We start from the raw sequence: 19,476 nt of genomic DNA, 5'->3' as shown, positions 1-19,476 counted from the left end.
GATCAGAGATTTTTGTTTTTTTCCGAGACAGTTTCTCTGTGTCCTGGAACACACTCTATGTAGAGTCTGGCCTGTCTTGGCCTCCTGGGTCTGGAATTAAAGTTGCTCCATCACTTCCTGGCTTAAAAAGGCCAGGCGGTGGCAGTGCATGGCATCATTCCCAGCACTTGGCAGAGATAAGTAGATCTGTGAGTTCAAGGCCAGCGTGATCTACAAGAGCTAGTTCCAGGACTGTCAGAGAAATCCTGTCTCGAAAAAAAATAAGATTAAAAAAATAAAATCTTAAATTATGTGTAGATAATTTGAGTACAGACAATGCATATGTGAACTCAGAGGATGACTTGGGACAGAATTCAGGTCAGGCTTGGACAGTAAGCACTTTAACCTGCTTAGCCATTTCACCGGCCAGTAAGATCTTTTGACAACTCAAGTAATAAGGAGCTATTGTTGAAGCCTCCAAGATAACCTCAGGAATTCCTGTGTATCCTATAGCTGAGAATAAACTTTGTTTTTGAAGAGAGGGTTTCTCTGTAGTTTTGGAGCCTGTCCTGGCACAGGACAGCCAACCAGGCTGGCCTCCAACTCACCGAGGTCTGCCTGCCTCTGCCTCCCGAGTACTGGGATTAAAGGTGTGAGCCACCACCACCCAGCGAGAATAAAGTATTTTAAAGTGAGCCAGAGCAGCTCTGCACCTGGATCTACCTCAAAACAGTGAAGTACTCCACTGACACCATCAGGAAGCTGGGGTTGTGGTAGTGCATGTTGAGGCAGAGCTATCACTGGAATTCCAGGATAGCCAGAGGTAGGCAAAGACCATTTCAAAACTACCTCCTACCCTCTCAAAAAGTTAAAGCAGCCAGGTGTGGTGGTGCATGCTCTTAGTCCCAGCACAAAAAGTAGAGGTGGATGCCTTGAGTTTCAGGCTTACATAGAGAGACCCTGCCTTTAAAAAGGCATCATCTTGCCAGTGAGATGGTTCAGTAGAAAGTGCCAAAAATCAGTTTGGTGGAAGAATCCATTCCAAATGATCTGACCTTCACACTCTGTAGTACAAGTGCACACTAATAAGTTAATTTAGAAATTTAAGGGTGATGGGATGGAGAGATGGCTCAGCGGTTAAGAGCATTGCCTGCTCTACCAAAGGTCCTGAGTTCAATTCCCAGCAACCACGTGGTGGCTCACAACCATCTGTAATGGGGTCTGGTGCCCTCTTCTGGCCTGCAGGCATAGACACAGACAAAATATTGTATACATAATAAATAAATATTAAAAAGAAATTTTAAGGGTGACAAGTATTAAAAATTTTTAATGGTGGTGGTGTCCCTTTTAATTCCAGTGTTCTGAGACAGGCCAGTGAATCTCTGAATGCAGCCTGATCTACAGAGCTAAAAGACAGACAAAGCTATACAAAGAAATCCTATCTCAGCCCCCACCCCTCAAATTCAAACAGCTATTTTCATTCTGTGGCTAATGTTCATTGAGAGGTCTAAGTGACCACATAGAAATGACAACAGGCAGAAACTAGGATGTGGCATCCTGATACAATCTCTGCATAGCACAAGAGCAGGGAAATTTGTGCAGGGTGTGTGTGTGTGTGTGTGTGTGTGTGTGTGTGTGTGTGTCAGAACTCAAAACCTAGCTGTGGGACCCTGGATGGAGAGACATTTGTTCTAAGCTTTGATTCAGAAGTTGTTTTCAGGGGCTGGAGAGATGGCTCAGAGGCTAAGAGCACTGACTGCTCTTCCAGAGGTCCTGAGTTCAATTCCCAGCAACCCACATGGTGGTTCACAGCCATCTATAATGAGATCTGGTGCCCTCTTCTGGCCTGCAGGCATACATGGAGGCTGAACACTGTGTACATAATAAATAAAAAGTTGTTTTCATACTTAAGTCTCAGGCTAATCTGGAGGACACCTTCAATAGGCTGGTCAGTACTGGCTCTCAGTAGGTCTTGGGGGGGGGGGGTTGCTAGAATTTGCATGTCTAATGAATTCCCTGGGGATGATGCGCTGGCTCAGGAACAGAACTGCTATGAGCAGTTAATTCATGCCCACACATTTCAGTTTACACCAGACTAACCAAGAAGGATGATGTGGCATTGTGGACACAAAGCTATTTTCCCTGCCTTGAGAGCAGAGAAAATTGGCAAGAGGCCAATGTGTGCTTTCAAAGTCACCACAATAGCATATGATATAAAATTTAGAACTCTAATCAGAAGGAAAGAGGTCAAATCCAATGTTAGGCTCTTACCAGTCAAGCAGAAAAGCTGGCAAATACATTCTTGCTCAGCTTCTCTTGCTGGGAAGGCTCTTTCCAACAGGAGGTGGTGCTGTTGTACTTAAAAGGCTGAAGATAACCAAGGATATGCACTATCAGGAAGAGTCAGGGCATCTAGAGCAGTTATGAGCATGAAGATGTATTTTGGGAATTTCATAAACTTAAAACATTAAGGATAGTTACAACTCCAACGAAAGAGATGCTAGATAAAAAACCCCAGCACATCTAGTTTTATAGGCATTTAATAGTTTACCAATTGGTACAATAAGATTTTTAATATGCAGAAAACATGAATAAATTTTGTTTTACACAGTCTGAGAGCAACAAATCTTACTGTAAAACACAAGAGCAATATTATATACATTCCTTTACTGATTTTTAAAATTGTGTCGATATCTTCAGTGAACTCTTACAATCTGGGGAACTGTTTCCTCCGATTACCACCTCCGCAACGTTCATATGAAATCAGCGCTTGCCTTCATGTCAGTGTCAGGATCAACTTCTACCTTATAGAGTTTGTGTTTATTTCTAACATCTTCAGAGTGAGCTTTGGGGAGCCTGAAGGATAGGCAGGCGAGAAAGCAGCTACTTACATGATACAGTGGAAGGATAAAAAGGCCAGTTCCAGTCGTGACTTGTGAGTCCAGCGTCCCCAGCCCACCCCACCCAGCCCACTGGAAAAACCCAAAACCTTTCTTCCAATTTTGCCCATGTTGCTTGTCTACCAGGACATTCTTTGCACCATCTAGATTAACCAACACATTGACTTTATTTATATACAGCTGGACAGCAGGAGTAACCATTTTAAGTGCCTTTTCCTTCTATTTCAATTTCAGTTGCTTAAGAATTATCAAGCCACCACTGCCAACAAACAAAATGTCCTTATTTTTAAATAGTTTTTCTTTAAATTAAAAAAAAACAAAAAATAAACTTTTTAGTGAGTGGTATTATCTGGAAATTCACATGGAAACAGAAAGAGGCAAACAGGATACTGGGCTTGGTGAGCCTATAGTCAAAGCTTCCAAAGGACTACAGTGCGCCATGACCCAGGACGGATTGCTAACACTAGCAATTGTGGGTAATGCTCTAGGCACAGCATTGGTCACACCACATGCAGACAGGACGGTCTTGGTTTCCTAAAGTGCAAGATGCCAAGTCAAAAGCAACTATTCTCCAGGCCATGTCTACACAAACTTCTGCAGCTTGCACTCTCCATGCAGTTGGGACTTTTGGGCACGCTGTGCTATAGGTGGCACTGGAATGTCTGTTTACACACACAGTCAACAATCATCCTAGGACACAATTCTACCGGCTTTTTGTTTCTTAGTAAGTGGCCAACCTGACTGAAAAAGTAACAAAGCAGCAGTGAACCGCTAACTAATTCATAAAGTCCTCTACTTATAACCCAAACCAGTAATTTTATCATTGTCCTTATCCCAGGCAAGGCACAGGGGTAGACAGCAGAGAAAACAGTAACATAAAAGTAAGGGCATCAACAGGGCAGTGTCAAACAACAGTGCAAGAAACCTTTACAAATCTGACGCCAGATGTGGATGTTGCCCCCTCCCCCCACCCCCTTCATTACTCAAACAGGGCTCCTTATGTTTGGATCCAGCTGTGGACCATCCCTGAGATTCATTGTTCGCTGCTGCTTAAGTGGAGGATATCTAATAACTCAGCTAAGCAGCAGGCTGTGGTGATCTCCCAAGTAAGGACAGCTTTGTTACAGAGCACTCCCTCCTCCCTTGTCAGTGAGTCACCGCTGCAGGGGAAGAAACCCAGAACAGCAGCTTTGCTCCTCTACATTGGTACCATTCTTTACTGTTTCTATAAATGATGTCTAGATGTTGTGGCTTACCCTTAAACAATTCATGTTGCTACATGCTAAAACTGAATTAAAAGACAAGACATTTAAACACAAACAAATGTTAAGATGCACCATTTCTATGTATTTATATTCTTGAAATAGGACAAGAAATAGCAGCAAATGAGAACAAAGATATTTTCCATAGCTTTTGGAGAAAAATCCAGTCGGAACAGCTAAGGGAAAAAAGACTTCAATGTAAGCAGGGGTGTGAGGCAATGTTGCCCTTAAAACGAACCTACAGTGTTTGCGGAATCAAGATTGAGTTTTTGTCCTCAAAAATAGCCATTTAATTCTCAAAACACTTTTCCTTTCTAGAGACATGTCTGAGGAGTATTAAGAGCAAACAAGTGGATGAACAAGGACACATGCTAGACATTAAGCTGCTCCTAGTGATCTAACCTCTGCGTATATCTACAGTACATTAACTCTCATCTTTTGTCCTTTCAGGAATCAAATTTCCTTTAAATACTTAAAGGGACATTTAAAAAAATCATATATTACAAAAATGAATAAAAATTATCATTGTTAAATTGTCACTGTTATTTCATTGTTTCTGTTAACTTTTGAAACTGATTTTCTTAGAAGAAAAAGTTGGTTAACTAGGCAATGGAATTCTTTATTAACAACTGATAATGGAATAGTGTTCCAAAAGTCATGGGCAAAATGCTCTTAACCCTACTGTAGTAACTTTGGATCAAAATATACAACATATCAGGGATGTATAAAACGGTGAATTAGAGTGGAGAATAAAGGAGGTGGCTTTCTTTTAGCCTGGAAAAGCCCCTCAGAGCCAGAAGCATCAAAAGCATGGCTGTGGTTGGTAATCCACAGCAAGATTTACTCTACTCGTATGATTTAGCACTTCTTCAAAAATTCAAGACCCAACAACATGGAGGTTGTATGTGTGATATACATATATAGACATATCCACTTACAGATAGGTCCATATACTTAAACATTTACATATAAACAAAGATGAAAAAACCCAGTTTATTTTTATGCACGCTTCATTAAACCCTGTCACTTTATATAACTTTAAGTGAAGCAGTTCAGGTTCATGTTGGAAACTGCTGTTTTTCTTGCTCCTTTAAATGGGCACGCAACTTTGTCAGCATTTGTCATTCTGAAATGCACATTGCACATCCCTAAAAACATCATAAACACAGTGATTTATCTGTACCATGACACTCAATGGGAAGATCAAATTCTACTGGGGAGTCACATGACTATACAGTCCAACAGTATGGAGAATACAACTCGAAGTATGTCTAGTATGGAGAGAAGCTTAGAGTAGGACAGTGTTCTCCTGACCTGTTTACAAAGCAGTAAGACCCAAATGAAAAAAGGATTCACTATTATTAGCTGCTGAGATTTTTCTTGAGAGTTACGATCATTTTCTTACATAAATATACCACTAGCCTTTGCTTGATAGGCTGCCAAAACAAACATATCCTATTGATTTGGCAAAGGGGTCATGACAAAAACTTCAAATGTGTAATCCCCATTAATTACACAGATGGAGCAAAAGATTCTGAATTGTAGTCTTATTTATCTAACACCCTTAAAGATTTATTAAGCACACTTAAGTGATGTTACATAGATACACATTTCAGAAAAAGCCCTAATAACCACAACTTTTCCCAAAATGAGGCCATCAAGTCAGGCACCAACAGATAGCAGGAAGAAAAACAATAATTAATAATCCAACATAAAACGACACTGTCAACTATTCAGTTTAGTGCCCTAGTTCAATTTATTCAACTTCTGCCCTTGTAGGCCTGGTGTGACCAATGCCAGCCCAGGTTTTTAAACCCTATGGTACTTCTAGACAACATATGTAATTTACAGTATACAATTTGGATTCACCATGCATGAATACTTTGTGTGTAACATTTAATAAGCTCAATCTACATCCAGAATAATTTACATGAAAGGACAATATTTATTTAAACAGAGCTCAAATGGGGTAACCATGGTATCATCAGAGTGCATCCAGAGGAAAAAAAGGGAGGAAGAACCAAATGAGACTCAATCAACGGCACTCCCACACCTTTACTGTTTGATCTACACTGCCAGTAACCACATAGGGTGCCGTCTTGTGGAAATCTGAAAGAGAAAAGAAAAGGCGTGCTTTCAAACCATACTAAGCCAGATAAGAGTTTTTTTTCTCATTTTTTGAAACAAGAGTATTTTATACAGCCCAGGCAGGCCTTGAACTTGATTTCTTCCAGTTCAGCTTCCATGCACTGAAATTCTATGAGCATATGCCTCCACATGACTTCCTTTATACACACACTATACTCCTAGAAATTACTGAGCTTATCAGTTGGGTTAGGAAAGTTGAAACTTGGGGCTGGAGAGGTGGCTCAGAGATTAAGAATACTGGCTGCTCAATTTCCAGCAACCATAAGGTAGCTTAAAACCATCAATAATTCGATCATCAATAATAGTTCTCTCTTCTGGCATGCAGATAGAATACTGTATACATAATAAATAAAAATATTCTAAAAAACAAACAAACAAAAAAACCAACCCAGAAAAGTTGAAACTCAACTCAATATCACAAGTACCACCTCAAATGGTGCTTAGAAATATGAACAGGGACACACTTAGCATACCCACTTACTGAATACTGTGCTCCAGGCTTAGTACTAATGCTTTATGTTAACAACTGATTCTCCTGCCTAATTTACCAAGGGCCTTATTGTGATCACCATAAGGTCCATCATACTCTAGTATACTATAACATAATGAATTCATTCTCATGAATTCCAAATGATACCAAGGACATGACACTTATATACAATTCCCTAGGTTTCTAGTACATGACGGTATTTACTCGTCACAGGAAAGTCCTATAGGTTTTTTTTCTTCAAAAACAGGGTCTTGCCATATATCCTATTTGGAACATGATCATCCTATCTCTGCTGCCCACATGTGTCACAATGCCTAATTTTAAGTATTTATTCAGTGTGTGTGTGTGTGTGTGTGTGTGTGTAGGCTCAAGTACAGAGGTCAGAGGACAACTCTCAGTTCTATCCTGTCATTGTCTGGGATATGGGGATCAAACAGGTTTTTGTGCCTGCCCCAAAGCTTCTCTACCTGCTCTACCTATCTCTATCTTGCCAGTCCTATTTGTTTTTTCTTAAAACAGGGTCTTGCTATGTATCCCAGGCTACTATTTAAGATTTCTTTTGGCCAGGCGGTGGTGGCGCACGCCTTTAATCCCAGCACTCAGGAGGCAGAGGCAGGCGGATCTCTGTGAGTTCGAGGCTAGCCTGGTCTCGAAGAGCTAGTTCCAGGACAGGAACCAAAAGCTACCGAGAAACCCTGTCTCGAAAATCCCCCTCTCCCCCCAAAAAAGATTTCCTTTGCTCTTCTTCTTCTGCAGTACTGGTGACTGAAATGGTGTCTCAGTCAAGATATGCTAAGTGTTATACCACTGAGTAACATCCACAGCACTTCTTCTGATGAATTCACAAACTAATAGGAAATAAAAAGTTACCAATCAAAATTTGGTATGATCACCAAATACCATTTTCACAAGTCTAGTTTCTAAAACCAATGTACAACAGAGAAAACAGTATTTTTACTATAAGCTTAATTCTAGAAAGGAAACGTTAAAGCCACTGGCTGGGACCCACAAGGTTAAAATATTCCCTTTCTATTTTACCCTCAAAGAACTTGATCATTCCTTACCTGGAAAAGTTCACAAGGTTATATAAACTGTTACATCTGTCACTCCAAAATTCAAATGCTCAGAAACCTCAAAATGTGTACATACCCAAGGAGGTAACAAAGTGTTCATGCGCATTGAGGGTCTTCATGCATCGCTTGTTCTTGTAATCCCATACACGGAGAGTCTTGTCATCAGCACAACTCAAAATAAACTTCCCCCCAGAATGGAACAGAACTCCACGTACCCAATTATCATGACCCACCTTAAAGACAAAAGGTATTTGACTTATTTAAGTATCATTTGGGACATAATACTTTTAATTTTTTTTATTTTTTGGGGTTTTTTGAGATAGGGTTTCTATGTGTAGTCCTGGCTGTACTCGAATCAGAGAGCTGCCTGTCTCTGCCTCCCCAACGCTAAGATTAAAACTAGACACTATCAAGTATGAGGTCAGACTGGTCTACAAAGTGAATTCCAGGATAGCCAGAGCTGTTACATAGAGAAACCCTGTCTCGAAAAACAAAACCTAGATTCTATTTTCGATAAACTAAAATATGTTAGGAATAATATTTTTTAGGTGTGTGACTTGTTTACACTGCATTTGGTTAACTGTGAAGCTGTGTTACTGTGCCTGTCTAAAACACCTGATGGTACTAATAAAGAGATGAATGGCCAATAGTGAGGCAGGATCAAGGACAGGCAGGGCTAGCAGGTAGAGAATATAAATAGAAGGAGAATGAGGAGAACATCAGGGGCCAGCCACCCAGCTACACAGCAAGCCACAGAGAAAGAAGGTATACAGAAACAGAAAAAGATAAAAGTCCAGAGGTAGTCAGGATAACATAAGAAAAGCTGGATAGAAACATTCATAACTAAGAATAAGCCAGGCATTCATAACTAAGAATAAGCTTCCGTGTGTGTTTATTTGGGAGCTGGATGGTAGACCCCAAAAGGCCAAAAAAGTAAAACATCACACAGCAAACATAATTAATTAATTAAAAACTGAGGAGCCAAAGAGATAACTGAACAATTAAGAACATGTCAAGAAGTCAGGCAGTGGTGGCTCACATCTTTCTTTAATCCTGTACTCGGAGGCAGAGAGGTAAGTTCTGACAAAGCCAAGGCTTCACAGAGAAACCTGTCTTGAATTCCCCCCCCCAGCCCCCCCCCCCCCCCGAAGAGCATGTAGAGGAGCTGAAGAGATGACTAAACACATGCACTGCTACTTTTAGAGGACCGGAGTTTGGTTCACAACACCTATGACAGGCAGCACACAATTGGGTATAAAACTCCTGCTTCAGGAGGTTCCAATGTTTTTAGCCTACTCAGGAACTGGCACATGCTAATCCCACCACTTTAATCCCACTGACTAGCTTACTTTTCTAACATGGTACAAATGAACCTAGAACATAATACAGTTACGTTTTTTTGAGATGGGTCTGGACTATGTAGTAGCCCCAGGTAAGCAGCAATTCTACATAGAACAGGCTCACCTCAAATTTACAGAGATCTCTTGCCTCTGCCTCTTGAGTGCTGTAAATTTCTTTTATCTCTGTCTTTCAAGACAGGGTTTCTCTATGTAACCCTAGTTGTTCTGGAACTCAATCTATAAACCAGGCTGGTCTCAAACTTAGAGATCTTTCTGCCTCAAAGTGCTGGGTTCAAAGGTGGTCACCATTTGCTTGTATTAGTAGATTTTCTTTTCCAGTATTTACACTTAATTAGTTTTGGTTGGTCCTGCCCTGCTCCTTTCCCATCTTTCCTTCTCATCAATTCTTTAATTCTTTATATTATGTGTGTCAGTCATACTCTACAGAAAGATCTGGTTAGTACTTTTTTTTTTAAAGGTTTGTTTATTATGTATACAACATTTGGGCTTCATGTATTCCTGTAGGCCAGAAGAGGGCACCAGATCACATTACAGATGGTTGTGAGCCACCATGTGGTTGCTGGGAATTGAACTCAAGACCTCTGGAAGAACAGTCAGTGCTCTTAACCTCTGATCCACCTCTCCAGGCCCCCGGTTAATACTTTCTTTTCTTTTTTCTTTTCTTTCTTTCTTTCTTTTTGTTTTTTTGAGACAAGGTTTCTCTGTACCTTTGGAGCCTTCCCTGGAACTAGCTCTGTAGACCAGGCTGGTCTCGAACTCACAGAGATCAGCCTGCCTCTGCCTCCCGAGTGCTGGGATTAAAGGCGTGCGCCACCATCGCCTGGCTGGTTAATACTTTCTAGAACTATGAATTATATATTATAAGATTTGCTACTAGGTTAGCAATATCCACAGTTCCACTTGGAGTTCCTTAGCCAAACCAGAATGTCCAATACCTACCCCTTCATATACGGAATCTCCAATGTTGTTACAACGATTTGAGTACCTTTAACTCATTAAGTTAGATTAATTTCACAACAGGAAAATAAACCAATTAACAAATGTCAACAAAGAAATGACAACTAAAGAATTAGAACAAATGGAGTAGATGCAAATATCTTGAAAAAGTAAACAAGTCTGTAAGAACATCTTTCTCCTACAGAGTAGATATTATAGTGTGCTAAGACCCTCCCCCTTCCAGTACTGACTGGTTTCATAGATTTATTTAATACTGCATCTTGTAGAACATCACTCTACCAGTACAATTACAAAACTTTAAGGAGGTTTATAAATCTATACAGGAGTTAAAGTCCCAGAATGGAGATTTTGTAGGAAAGCACAGCGTATCTAATCCACAAAGTTAAAAGCAGCACAATGAAGATGTCAAAGAAGTATTAAGATTATGCAAACTTACAAGAGTCATAAGGCACATGCCAGTACTGACGTCCCACATCTTAATAGTTTTGTCTCTGGAACCAGATAGCAAGAAGGGTCCAGGCTTGCCACTTTTTTTAGTCTACAGAAAATATAAAAATTATTTTTCCCATGAAAACAATAAGGACTTGAACAACTTCTATTATATTATATTTATTCCAAATGTTACATAAAGGCTGTTCGCATCTATTTAAATACACAACTGTTCTGACACTACACCTAGCCTACAAAGAAAAACTAACCATGATTAAATGTACTGTTTAAGACTTCTGCAATCATGATTAGGTATATTTAGCTAAGTGACAGAGTACTTACCTAGCATGAAGAAGGCCCTAAGTTTTAGGCTTGGTATCAAGTCTATGCTCAAAAAGGATTTTTAATCAGACACACACACATACAGACACACAGATAGTTAACATCGAATTTATTATATATTGCATGTATCCACCAGAGGGCAGTATAAAGAATTTTATTTAGAATTTGTAATTGTCCAAATGAAGAAATTACAAATATAAAGTTAATTTAGAGCCGGATGTGGTGGTGCACCCCTTTGATCCCAATACTCAAATGTTTGTGAATCCAAAGCCAGTCTGGCCTACAAAATGAGTTCTAGGATAGCCAAGACTAAATAGTAAAACCCTGCCTGGGAAAAAAAAAAAAAACACTAAAAAAAAAAAATTCAGCGGGCGGTGGTGAGGCATGCCTTTAATCCCAGCACTTGGGAAGCAGAAGCAGGCAGATCTTTGTGAGTTCGAGGTCAGCCTGGTCTGTCTACAGAGCTAGTTCCAGGGCAGGCTCCAAAGCTACACAGAGAAACCCTCTGTCTCAAAAATCCAAAAACCAACCCCCCCCCCCCCCCCCGCAAATCATTTAGGACAGCATTATTAAGACACAGGCTGATGGCACACGCCTTTAATCCCAGTACTCAGAAGGCAGAGGCAGGCAGGTACAAGTGAGTTCAAGGCCATCCTGGGGTCTACTTAGCTTGTTCCAGGACAGTTACACAGAGAAACCCCGTCTTGAAAAACAAACAAAAAAAATATATAGTTTATGTTTGGTTGCTTTTCAATTTTTCTCCCATTTTTTTTTCTGGGTCTGTGAGTGTATATTTCTGTTTTCCTTTGTTCTGTTTTTGTGACAGGATCTTTGCCTTTGGCCCAAAGTGCTGAGGTTATAGGGCCACCATAACTGGCTTTAAATAATCAATCTTTGGTAGATGATCTCCAATGTCTATAATTAAATCAATAGTGAGATTTTTATGTCTATTTGTGTATATACACAATTCATGCCATGGCATGCAGATAGAGGTCAGAGGACAACTTGAGGGAACCACCCCACCTCCTACAATGTGAGTTCCAGGGATAAAACTCAGGTCACCAAGCTTGGTGGCCAGCGCCTTTACCTACTGAGCAAACTTACTGGCTCAATAATAATTGCTTTAAAAATATAAAGACAACTGGAAAGAGCAAATACTCAAAATTCAGAATTCTAGGCTACAGTCTTAGGCACATTAACAAACCTCAGACTGAGAATCAGAAAAGTTACCCAAGGCTCTGTCCTATGGCACAGTAAGAAAACCATACAAAGACATGTAAATCAGACAGTACCTCAGATCCTGTTGCTTCAGAGATGGAAGAATATGAACTTTCTGGAGCCCAGGAAATGCATTCTACCACATGTTCATGTTCTCGGAGCTCTGCCTTGCATTCCTTTGTTGCTACAACCCATACACGCACAGTCTGGTCATTGGAACAGCTGGCTATCAGAGTGCCATCTTGATTTGGCCGCACCATACGTACCCATTCTCTGTGTCCTGTAAATGTCTTCACACAGTAGCTATTAATGTAAGTAATAATATACATTGTGACTAAATAGTAATTAGGAAACTTTTCAGAAGTGATACAAAATTAGTTACAAATCAGGATAAAGAAAATAGCATTAGATAGAGAAATTATAGCTTGTCAACAAAATAAATGTAAAATATTGGTTAATAAATAATGGGCACCAGCCAGAAGTCAAACAACAAACACTAGCTAAAATAGGCTGACATGAAATACCACAAATTGACAAAATACAGAATTTAGGTAAACTATATAGAAGGAACAAAAGTTTTTAAAACTAAAAACTTCAAGTCTAAGATATATACAAAGGTATATCAGCATAAATCTTATTTAAATTCTAATTTAGACCCAGAGATCACTTTGGGGAAAAAAACATTAAAAACAAAACAACCAAAAAACGAAAAAAAATAGGAAACTGACACTTCATAGACTGGCTTTTAAGAATCATTTTTACAGTGCACACGTGTTTCTTGTAGACAGGAAGTTATTTTTTGAGATGCAGATGTATAACTCTGAATAAATTGTTAATTTGGTGCTGGGGATGAAAGCTAGGGCCTTGTGCATGTTAAGCAAGTGCTCTACAACTATGCTGCATTTCCAACCTTCAACTATATATGTATGTCACAGTGATTATTCCTGGGTAAAGATGAAATTACTAAGCACTTTCAAAATAATACTGTTTTATTTTTAGAATCTTTTGGCTAGTGCTTTCTAACTAAATCTACTTACCCAGTTTGCACTTCCCACATTTTTATACTTTTATCCCTTGAGGCAGACACTATATGATCTCCATTAGGCATGATGGCTACTGAAGAGACATTGTGGTCATGGCCTAAAACACATAATACAGCAAAGTATTTAACAGTTAACCATGGGATTTTACTAAGTTATTTTAAAAAACTACAGAAAGCACTTTTACACTGAGCTTTATGTAAATTAGACAGGATTATAAGGGGAAAAAAAGAGAATAGGAAAAGCAAGATTTGGCCTTTTATTTAAATAGTGGTTGAAATTTATTTTTAGGGGGCTGGAGAGATGGCTCAGAGGTTAAGAGCACTGACTGCTCTTCCAGAGGTCCTGAGTTCAATTCCCGGCAACCACATGGTGGCTCACAACCATCTGTAATGAGATCTGGTGCCCTCTTCTGGCCTGCAAGCATACAGATAGACAGAACACTGTATACATAATAAATAAATAAATCTTTAAAAAAAAAAAAAGAAATTTATCTTTGACACTGATGTTCAATATGGGAAATAGTTCATAAAACACTGTTCACATTCCAAATTAGCTACACTTTCTGGAAAAAGCTCAAGGCATATATTTTTCAAGAAACTTTCCTGTTTTTTTCTTTTCTTTAATTCAGCCCAATTCTCCTCAGTCTTTAAATCTGGGATCAAAGGTGCCACCATGCCTAGCAAAACTCTTTTTTTAGAAACAGGATCTCATGTATGCCATGTTGACCTCAAATTTGCTATGTAGCCAAGAAAACCTTGAACTTTTGATCCTTCTGGTTCTACTTCTTGAGTAATGAAATTATACAGTTTTACTAGCAATCAGGATCACACTAAGGGCTTTCTGCAAGCAAACTCTTTTGATAGCAGTAAGATACTGCCAACTTACATAATTTTAGATAACGTATTTACAAAAGAATCTGCCAAGGCTCCTTCAGTAGAATTTATGAAATACATTTAACTGAGTGAAAAAAAACCCACAAACTTCAATCATACACTCCATGTAATAAGCCTGTGTACTAAGTAACACCAGCTTATCTTTTTCTTTTGTTTGGCTTTCTTGAGACTAGTAGTGTACCGTGCAGCTCAGCTGGGGTTTTGTAATGAAGGCCAGCCTTAAGCTAGTGGTCCTCCCACCTTGACCTCTGGTCTACTGGAACTATGTATAGGCACCAATACACCTGGCTTGTTCTTAAGTCACTAATAATATGTTCTTACATATATCTAAACAACCATGTTCTTTAAAGAAAACAGAGTCAAGGCAGGCGTCTTTAATCCCAGGACAAGGGAGGCAGACGCAGGTAGATCTCTGACTTCAAGGCAACCTGGAATAGCCTGGGTAACACAGAGAAACCCTGCCTGGGGGTGGGGAGTATAACACAGAGCCAGTACTTGAGGTAGATAGATACAGACAGATATTTGAGTTCAGGCCAGCCAAGGCTACAATGTGAGACTCTGTCCCTAAAACTCCAAAATGATAAAGGTTAGTATCTCCTATATATTCAGACAATTTAAGTATGACTCACTTCATCTTTATTATTCTATGACACAGATATTTTGAGATGAAATAACGTATGAACACTTAAAAAGGTACCACAGCTTTGGCTTCCAGCTTCCAAATTGGCTGTTCTCTCAAAAAACAAAAAAACCAACAACCTCAGTAAATTAACTGTCCTAACTGTCCTTTTCTGTTGGACTAATCTGACTTGTAGTTTTTATCCAAATATACTTATAAATACAAATTAGGATTTCACATAAAACTTAAGCCCTCCTAACAAGAAAATCTCTATTATCAAAGTTTATTCATTAAACTTGCCCATCAGTGCAAACAACTAGGAGTTAAGTGCAGGGTACCTATACACAGGTAGCAAATTATTTCTTTTTTCAAGTGCCCTGCCAAAAATTAAAGCACCATCCTCTACTCCTTACCATGCATGGTTTTAATGCATTCAAAGCCCTGAAAATCCCATAGTTTAATTGTCATGTCTGCAGAACAGGAAGCCAGAAGCTTGCCACTGTGGTCAAAGGAAATGTCCTGTACAGAGTCTGTGTGCCCCTTGAGAGTTCGTTCAAAATCTCCAGTCTCATAGTCCCACACCTGTCAAGTGAAGAGAAAAATGGTCAACACCAACCCATCACGTCCTCATTTTATATTTACACCCAGCAACTTAGTCTGGCACCTTACTGGCTAATTAACAAATAACAAATAATAATCTGTTGGAAATATCAAATCTTCAAGTACAAACTGGCCTTTCTCAATAGAGAAATTGAGCGCCAATTATCCAAGTAGACCTTCAGTGTCACATCTGTTAGGAATCCACCACCTAATTATGCTAATGAGAAGGTACAGAGAGTCAAAGCACACTAGTCTGAGAGTAAGCAGTAGAAATAAGTAAGGGAATTCAATTACAGAAAAGATATGTTGGGACAATGATAGGCATTTGTATGTAGAACAGTGAACTGATTTAAGTTCTCAATTCAACTAGAGCAGTAGAATGTAGATATTTAAGGAACTAAGGAAAAATTTATAAACTACACAAACTACTGCTCAATCAAATGTTAATGATTAACAAAAACATTTCATGTGGAAAAGTCTCATTCTGAAATGACATTTTTTTCTAAAACAGAAACTGAGTTACCAATAATCAATATTACAAAGAGGTGTCACTCAATAACATACTACATCTTTGTTCTGGTGGTCAAATTGTAGTTTGATTGAAATCAATTTTGTTTTGTTTTTCAATAGAGTTTTTCTGTGTAGCCCTGTAAACCAGGGTTGCCTCAAACTCACAAATTTCCACCCACCTCTGCCTCCCAAGAACTGGAATTAAAGGTGTGTGCACTACCACCGGCCAGCCTCAGTTTTTAAATTTTAAAGATTTTTTAAAAAAATCTGTCTGTTTTTTTAAGTGCTGGCTGTTCTGGAACTCATTTTTTTCTTTTCTTTTGGTTCTTCCAGACAGGGTTTCTCAGTAGCTTTGAAGTCAATCCTGAAACTCGCTATAAATATAAATATTCAAAAAAAAAAACTACTACCAATGATGTGGTTTTTCCTTCTGACTTTTCTTTTTTAAAGCACAGAGACTATGACTATATTACAGCAGTCTCCCCTTATTCATGAGTGACACATTTCGAAGACTACAGGTGAACCCCAAAACTACAGGTAGCATCAATATATATATACTATATTTTTACTATAAAGATGTACTTATGAATTTATATTACAAAGTTTTTGTTTCGGTTTGTTTTTCAAGACAGGGTTTCTCTGTGTAGCTTTGGACCCTGTCCTGGAACTCCTGTAGATCAGGCTGGCATCAAACTAACTGAGATCCACCTGCCTCTGCCTCCCAAGTGCTGGGATTAAAGGCATGCACCACCACTGCCTGGCTATAAGTAACATTTTAATATCAATAACCAGTTGAAAAATAATCATAATAATACAGTGTAATATGTAAATGTGCTCTCTCTCACAAAATATCCTACTATACTGATATTTTAGACTGTAGTTACCCCAGGTAATAAAACTTATGAAAAGCAAATAAAAGGAGGACTTAGTGATTTTATTATCACATCTGTTTCTTTTTTTTGAAGATTTATTTCTCTACTATGTACACAATATTCTGTATCCATGTATGCCTACAGTCCAGAAGACAACAAATCTCATTACAGATGGTTATGAGCAATCATGTGGTTGCTGGGAATTGAACTCAGGACCTCTGGAAGAGCAGGCAGTGCCTTTAACCACTGAGTCATTTCCCCAGCACCACAGAGATAAAGTGAGAGCTCCCTGTGTGAAATCTTTTTTCTTTTTTGTTTATTTATTTATTTATTTATTTATGATTTCTGTCTCTTCCCTGCCACCGCCTCCCATATCCCTCCCCCTCCCCCAATCAACTCCCCCTCTCTGAAGAGCAGACCAGGTTCCCTGCCCTGTGGGGAGTCCAAGGACCTCCCACCTCCTTCCAGGTCTAGTAAGGTGAGCATCCAAACAGCCTAGGCTCCCACAAAGCCAGTACGTGCAGTAGGATCAAAACCCAGTGCCATTGTTCTTGACTTCTCAGCAGTCCTCACTGTCTGCTACGTTCAGCGAGTCCGGTTTTATCCCATGCTTTTTCAGACCCAGTCCAGCTGGCCTTGGTGAGTTCCCTAAAGCTTTTCTTTCTCCCAATTTACCTCAAGTCGGCCTTTAATCCCAGCACTGGGAGGCGGAGACCTGTAGACCTCTGTGAGTTCAAGGCCAGCCTGGTTGGTAAGAGCTAGTTCCAAGACAGGCACCAAAACGACTCACAGATAAACCCCGTCTCAAAAAACAAAAATAAACAGAAACCCACAGAATTTCCCTTACCTGGGTGTGGTGACCCAAGGCTGCAACCTCGAGGCTGGAGGCTATCTGTGAGTTCAAGGCCAGTGTGATAGCCAAAACTGTTTCTCAAAACAAAATAAAAAACCCATAAAGGAACAAACAAAAAGAACTTGCCTTAATTGTAGCATCTTCTGAAGCAGAGACCATAACACTGAACACAGGATGGAAAATAACTCGAGTGACTGGACTCCTATGACCACTCAACGCATATTTCTCGGGTGGACGGGGAATCCATTCTTTTGGGTCTCGTTTCTGACCAAGAGGACCACCCGACGTAAATTCTTCTTTTGCTTCATTTAGTTTTGATTCTAATTCCATAACCTTGGTGAGGGAACATGAAGTTAAATAAAAATGCAATCTATAACATATTTGAGTTTTATTTGCTTTTAGGTAGTTTCTCACTAGGAAGCTTAAGGTAACCCAGAACTTATAATTTTCCTTTCTCAGCTCCTAAGCGCTGGGGTTACTATGCCATTTCATTCAAAGACAGTTTTTATTTATATTTATTAACAGAGTAGATCAATGTATTTGCCTTGCTCCCTTTACACCTATCATTTTTAGTGTTTTTTCCCCTACACCAGTTTATTATTTATGTTTAAAGATAGTAATACTCAGGGGCTGAAGAGATGGCTCAGAGGTTAAGAGCATTGCCTGCTATTCATAAGGTCCTGAGTTCAATTCCCAGCAACCACATGGTGGCTCACAATGATCTGTAATGGGGTCTGGTGCCCTCTTCTGGCCTGCAGGCATACACACAGAATATTGCATACATAATAAATAAATATTTTTTAAAAAAGATAGTAATACTCACAACAAAAGCTAACATTTACTGAACTAGGCACTGATAACTTGTCAATGACTTTAATATAGCTGGGCTTGTATTATTCTAACTTTTAATGTGAAGAATATATATTTTAGAAATGGAATAGTATGTTACTTATCTTTCAGGCAACAAAACAAAACAAAACAGGTAAAAATGGTACATGTGAGACCACATGACCACATTTAGTACTCTTTTTCCAGGGCACAAATGATTTCTCATTCAATTTCTCAGTCAGGACAATGCAGATTCAACCAACGCATTACTATAGGCTGTATGACCTTAAAATGAAAGTTTTCATGAAGCAAAGGGAATGTATGATACTCAGATATAAGTATCAAAAGATTAATAATTCATGGTAATGTTTTCAGAAAATTTGTAATAGCACACTGACCACAACAAACTAAAGAAGATTTAGTTACCTTTTTTTGTAATCTAATAACAGATGTCCATTTTTTTTCCAAAAGACCAGCATACTTTTTATCTAATTCTTCATTCTAGGAGAAAAAACAAGATCTTTAAAAAAAAAAAAAGGCTTAACCATGACATCTAAGTCTAAACATTAAATATCTTATCATACAAAAAAGTAAGAAAATTAAGTTCAATGCTAAGTAGATCTTAAGAAAAAAGTGGCAAGAGTTGAATAGCTGAATTGCCCTAACTACTGCAAACTTAAATAAAACACACCCATTAACTATACTATGAATAATTAGAAGACTGTTCAAAAGGTCAAGCATACCATATCTAATTCAGCTTCCTTTTTAAAAACAGAATATGCCTCTTCATAGCCATTTGAACGAAGATAATCTGCTATAGCTCGATTTCTGAAAGAAAATAAATTCAAATGAGTCCTAAAAACACTTCGCTTCTATTTGAGGAAATACACTTATAAAATCTTGGGGTTTTTGTTGTTGTTTGTTTGTTTCTTGAGACAGGGTTTCCCTGATAGCCTTGGCTGTCTTCATTATGTAGACCAGGCCAGCCTCAAACTCACAGAGATCCACCTGCCCCTGCCTCTCTCAAGTACTGGGATTAAAGGCTTGTGCCACGACTACCTGGCTATTAAAAAATCTATTAAAAAGAATACTTCCTTCT

At 38.9% G+C, this 19,476-nt stretch overlaps 1 protein-coding gene across 2 annotated transcripts in view; it reads right to left on the bottom strand.

The window, feature by feature from the left end:
- Positions 1–2,503: 2,503 nt before the first annotated feature.
- Pafah1b1 (platelet activating factor acetylhydrolase 1b regulatory subunit 1) overlaps positions 2,504–19,476 on the bottom strand; it is a 49,808-nt gene continuing 32,835 nt past the window's right edge. For both annotated transcript variants that reach the window (XM_075991700.1, XM_075991701.1), the window contains exons 3-11: positions 19,121–19,205; positions 18,804–18,878; positions 17,676–17,882; positions 15,128–15,296; positions 13,197–13,299; positions 12,234–12,462; positions 10,607–10,708; positions 7,929–8,085; positions 2,504–6,250 (exon numbers count right to left, since the gene is read on the bottom strand). In XM_075991700.1, the coding sequence (XP_075847815.1) occupies positions 6,177–6,250; positions 7,929–8,085; positions 10,607–10,708; positions 12,234–12,462; positions 13,197–13,299; positions 15,128–15,296; positions 17,676–17,882; positions 18,804–18,878; positions 19,121–19,205 (1,201 nt within the window). In that variant the 3' untranslated portion in view covers positions 2,504–6,176. The remainder of the gene's footprint in view (positions 6,251–7,928; positions 8,086–10,606; positions 10,709–12,233; positions 12,463–13,196; positions 13,300–15,127; positions 15,297–17,675; positions 17,883–18,803; positions 18,879–19,120; positions 19,206–19,476) is intronic.

This window comes from Microtus pennsylvanicus, chromosome 11 (assembly GCF_037038515.1).
Source record: "Microtus pennsylvanicus isolate mMicPen1 chromosome 11, mMicPen1.hap1, whole genome shotgun sequence".
Taxonomy (NCBI): domain Eukaryota; kingdom Metazoa; phylum Chordata; class Mammalia; order Rodentia; family Cricetidae; genus Microtus; species Microtus pennsylvanicus.
This window is presented reverse-complemented; position numbering and strand designations above follow the sequence as displayed.